The 5,375-nt window shown below is 43.5% G+C and overlaps 1 protein-coding gene across 1 annotated transcript; it reads left to right on the top strand.

Moving 5' to 3' along the window:
- The first annotated feature begins 841 nt into the window (after window positions 1–841).
- Window positions 842–3,741, top strand: LOC123409787 (uncharacterized vacuolar membrane protein YML018C). The gene is made up of 4 exons (XM_045102658.1): window positions 842–1,352; window positions 1,791–2,371; window positions 2,463–2,883; window positions 3,109–3,741. The coding sequence occupies exons 1-4, from the start codon at window positions 1,310–1,312 to the stop codon at window positions 3,417–3,419; spliced, it is 1,356 nt and encodes a 451-aa protein (XP_044958593.1). The 5' UTR covers window positions 842–1,309; the 3' UTR covers window positions 3,420–3,741.
- Window positions 3,742–5,375: the final 1,634 nt, after the last annotated feature.

Genomic DNA, 5,375 nt, shown 5'->3' with positions numbered 1-5,375 from the left:
TTTGTAATAAAGAGTGGAAAGAAAAATAATGCAATGGACGGCGGGAGGGGTAGTGGGAGGAGAGACGGAAAAAAATATGAAAGTGAAGGACGAAAAAACCGTGGATGCAATTCTACCAATTGAGCATTTAGACTATACCCACCTACTTGAGAAAATTGCTCACTAGGATCTGGTTACTCTTCTTTACAATACATTATAGATAGCATTAGGCACAAGAAGATCACTTAGAACGATGATTTGCTTGCATGATTGCTTAAACAAAGAGGAATAACTGAATTCCGGTGTTGAGTTGATTTCTACTTGATCTTTATTATAAAAAGGAATTGAATTGCCGCAACTTGAGTAATTTTTAGATGTAAAATCAACTCAAATAGCATAGGTGCATTTTTTTTATGTGTTGCGATTCAAAAGACACGCGAGTCTAAGTACTCTGTTATACTGGTATTGTTATGTTTCTTTATTGTTGATTGACTAGAGTATGGGAAGTTTTACATGATTTACTTTTTTTTATCGTTGGCATGTTTATCCACAAATACTCTTCTTTCATTTCCTTCATTCCATGTTGTAGTCAAAAAAAAAAAAAAAAAGACGTCTTTGCCCCGGCGCGGCCAGCTTTGGGCCCATATGTTGGAGGAAAAAAAAAAGTGGTTTCCGATCAGAACAATCTGGATCGCCCATTACCACGTGTTCCACGGTATGGATGTCGAAACCATCAACCAACCAATCAATCAAGAAATAAAACACACTCGAGTTAGGTGGCACGTCTCACTCTGACAGCGGGACCCACCTCCGTATAACGAACGAAAGCGACCCGCACGCCACCACAGACCGGAGAGAGAGGGGGAAAAAAAAAAACACGCCCGCACCACCACGCGGGATCCCCCCCACCCCGCGAGAGAGAGGAGGAAAAAAAAACATTCGGCGTGCCCGCGCGCGATTCCGTCCAGATTCACCCGCCGCGGCGTCGTCTCCGGCGAGCAGCGGCCTCCGCGTCCAGCCCCGACGAGCCTCCGCGCGCATTGCTTTATCTAGCCCCCGAGCGGGGAGCGGGGCCGCCTCTGCATCCCGCGTAGCCCCCGTCGGCGAGCGGCCACCCCCCTCCCTCCTATTCGCCGGAGCCGTGCCCCTCCCCGGTTGCAAGGTCGCGGAGGCTCGCCGCGTGGCCCCCGCTCCGCCGTCTTCTGCGCCGCGCGGATGTCGTGCGCGGCTCGCTGACGAGTCGGGGCAGCTCAAGGCGCGGGGGAAAAGCGAGACGAGGCGGGATCCGAATTGGCCGGGAGAGGTGGCGATCTCCATAGAGATCGGATCCATGGGCTCCTCCGCCGTCCAGCACGACTCCGTCTCCGCGCCAGGTAACGCACGGCTCACCCGTCAATGCGCCCATCCGCTTCGCAGGTTCCCCCCATCCTTGGCTGTATTATCATGCTAGAGAAATTCGCTGATTTCCAGTGGTAGAGGTCCGAGTTAGGACCAGAAGGTTGCTTTCCTTGCGCTGTTTTAGTAGTTGGCTAGTAATCACGCATGGTTCGTTGCTGTTTGGTGACTGGGCACAGCAAGTTCCTTAGGGGCGCCTATACTGAATTTACGGCATAAACCCGGCAAGAATTTTCATGTGGTTGTTGGACCGTTTGTTATGGGTTTATCCTAGCTTTCTGATTTCATATTATGCCTGTTGCTTACCTGGCTACCTGCTGCAGCTGCAACCCAGGTTCATTTCAGGATTGTTGGGTTCGGAATTGCTGTTTGTGGTATCATGCTAATTGTTAATACTTTTGTTTTTGCTCTACTAGGAAACATGGAGTGTGCTGATGACCCTGGAAGCAGCAGCAGTAGCAGAAGCAAGTGGGCCAAAATGATGAGCGACGACACTTGGAGGTGGTGTTTAGGGCTGATTTACATTGTTGCTATTGCGGGCATATGGATTGCTGCAAGCTACATCGTTCAGTCTGTCGTGGATGGCGGTGTTTCTCCCTTTTTGATCACCTACATATGCAATTCTCTGTTTGTTGTTTACATTCCCATAGTTGAGTTTGCTCGGTACTTCGAGGATTCTATCGACAACCTGTGGTCGAAGTTGAAAGGCAAGGATGGTGCAGACCTGCAGCAGCCCGCTGACTTGGAGAGCGTGAATCTTCTAGAGAGAAGCGAGCGGGAGGGCAATGCAGCCTCATCTCAGCCTGAAGACAATGTAGCTTCAGATGCAAACTTCCCTATCCACACAGAGCTAGCTGTCGCAGATTGCAGCAAAGGGTTGGATGCAAAAGGGCGCTGGACACGTGCTCGTACGGCCAGAGTCAGCATGCTAGTCTGCCCTTTTTGGTTTCTCGCACAGCTTACATTCAATCTGTCTCTGAGATACACTACTGTTACGGTAAGTGATACTAAGAAAAGCTGTACACTACTTCCATACAAGTCATGTCTATAATTGGATTATAATGTTTCCCTGTTTTTGGTGCTTGCAGTCAAACACGATCCTGAGCAGCACGTCTACCCTCTTCACTTTCCTGGTTGCATTGGTATTTCTTGGAGAAACATTCACATGGTTGAAGCTAATCAGCGTGCTTCTCTGCATATCAGGAACGATAATAGTTAGCCTCGCTGATTCAGGCAGTACACTGAATGCTATTGCCACAAATCCTCTGCTTGGAGACTTCCTTTCTATTGTTTCAGCTGGCCTATATGCCGTGTATATCACCTTGATACGAAAAAAGTTGCCTGATGAGAAAGAAGGTCAAGGCCAAGTGAGTATGGCTCAGTTTCTTGGATTCTTGGGACTGTTCAATATGTTGTTTTTCCTTCCTGTTGCGTTGGTGCTAAATTTTGCCAAGCTGGAGCCATTCCACACGCTGACATGGGAGCAAGTTGGTCTGATTGTTGGGAAAGGTAGGCCGGCTCTTTACACATTTACTCATTTACATGCTTGTCGCTATTCTTTATAAATCTGTGGTGCTCAGTCTTGATGTCGGCTATAATAGTGAATGATTGTATGATTAATTTTTGACTGCTATTAGTGAGTGACATGATATTTAAACACACCCATATTGGGATGACTTGTATAGCCCTAACTCGGAATTGCCACTAATCTGTGTGCTGTTTAATTCTTCGCAGGTTTGTTAGATAATGTTCTGAGTGACTACTTGTGGGCAAAAGCAATCCTTCTCACAACAACCACCGTTGCTACAGCCGGTCTTACAATCCAAGTTCCTATCGCTGCCCTTGTGGACACGCTCACTGGTCATGCTCCCGGTCTGTTGAACTACATCGGAGCTGCTGCTGTATTAGTCGGTTTTGCTGGCATCAACATCCCATCCGATGTGCTACAGCCTTCTCAGCATGAGCAGGAAGCACCCATTGTTACCATTGTCGATGACTCGCAGCATTCGCCCAGTGATAGGAATTCTACGGATGATGTTTCATAGTAGCTGTCTGGCTTGTTTCAGGTTCTTGTCCAAGTGTAATTACCAAGCAGTGTATGCCTGGGCTCGCCAGACCGGTTCGGTCAGGTTTTCCCCATGCTACGACACCGCAATGGAAGGGATGGATATTGTCATCCGCGTAACAAATTGTACAGCCTCATGCGTGGGAAGGGAAAATCATTTGTATAATTTCTGTCGGTGTGTTGTGTAGCTAAATTTTGTTGTACAAGGTGGAAACGTGTTTTTTGTGGCAACTGTACTGAAGTACGTACTGGAGTTGCATGATTATTACATTGAATTCAAGCTCATGATGTTCACCTCTGAATTTCAGCTGAGTTTAGCCTTTTATCTTGTTGCAAAAATCTGATGTAACATGCATGCATCTTTAAAACAGGTTATGCAGTGCCAATGGACAAAATTTGGAACTTGTTAAATTAGCAAGCAAGAAACGTTTTCAAAAAGAAAGAAAAGATGATGAGTTGATTTTTGAGCTGAAAGACTTCCGTATGCAAGGATAGGGACGTTGCAACCGAAAGTGCCGAGCTCATTTGAGCTTGGATGAACAGTAAAATCGAAAAAAAATCAAAAAATGTTCAAAAAATTCTGAAATTTTTTTAAGACCAACTTTTACAAAAGTTCTAAGTGCATGCAAAAATTTGGCATGAACTAACATTTTACAAGGCGTGGAAAAATAAACAAAATAGACACTCTGAAAATGCGCATTTTCAGAGCATCCATTTTGTTTATTTTGCCACGCCTTGTAGAAATGTTAGTTCATGCCAAATTTTTGCATGCATTTAGAAATTTTGTCAAAGTCTGTCCTAAAAAAAATTCAGAAATTTTTGAACATTTTTTGATGTTTTTCCGATTTTACTGTTCACCCAAGCTCAAATGAGCTCGGGAGCAGATACTCCATGTCCCGTTGCAACCATGAATCTTTATCTTTACTATGGTAAATATCTGCTCAGAGATTAGCTCTTAAGTTTTTTTAGGAGGCTTTAGCTCTTAAGTACTCCCTCCGTTCCTAAATATAAAACATTTTAGATATTGCACTATGAACTACATACGGATGTTCATAGACATATTTTAGAATGTAGATTCACTCATTTTGCTCCGTATGTAGTCTCCTAGTGTAATCTCTAAAAGGTTTTATATTTTGAAACGGAGGGAGTAAGTTGTAAAAAGTAAATTAATTACTGCAACTATCAGTCATTCCCTCTTGAAAAAAAACAATCATGGCTCTATGTAGCACACATTTATACTGTAATCTTTTCTATGCGGTGCACTTGTATTATGATCTTTTGATTAGTATATTCAGTTGATCTATGTTTTGAGATAACTTTGCAGAAACGTTATATAAAAATGTGCATTCATAAAAAAAATTGGTCGCTTAGAAAACTAGAATGTGAGTTAACTCATAATTTGATTTTCTATATAAAAAGTTCCTTATAATTCATGAGGCCCACTCTTGAGTAAATAATGCTTCTCACCGGATCATCCATGTGAAGTGCATTGCAACCATTCACAATAATATACTCACGTAGTTCTAATTCTTTTTATTTGTCTTGTCTGGTTCGCAACCATGGATGCTTCATCATTAGGTGAAGCTTGGTTATGTAATTAAAAAGATTGCATGGAACACAGGGTTTCGAGGGAACGGATACATATGACGCAATTCTATGGCTTGTAGGAGAAAAAACATGGACATGAAGTGCAAGAGAATGGGAATGAGAAAATATGGGTGTTTGGGATTTCAGAATCAGATGATCATATTAACAACATGTGATGTCTAACCAAATGGTTGAACAACAACTCATATTGGACATCTGAAGTGGATCATATGACATCAGGACATATATAGATAGCCAAAAAATATATTAAATGACGTACTTGCTTGAGAGGGCACAAAAAAACTCATGGTTATTTGTGACAGATTGCATGGGCATGAATAGTTAGTGG

Source organism: Hordeum vulgare, chromosome 7H, assembly GCF_904849725.1.
Source record: "Hordeum vulgare subsp. vulgare chromosome 7H, MorexV3_pseudomolecules_assembly, whole genome shotgun sequence".
In the NCBI taxonomy this organism is placed as follows: Eukaryota; Viridiplantae; Streptophyta; class Magnoliopsida; order Poales; family Poaceae; genus Hordeum; species Hordeum vulgare.
This window is presented reverse-complemented; position numbering and strand designations above follow the sequence as displayed.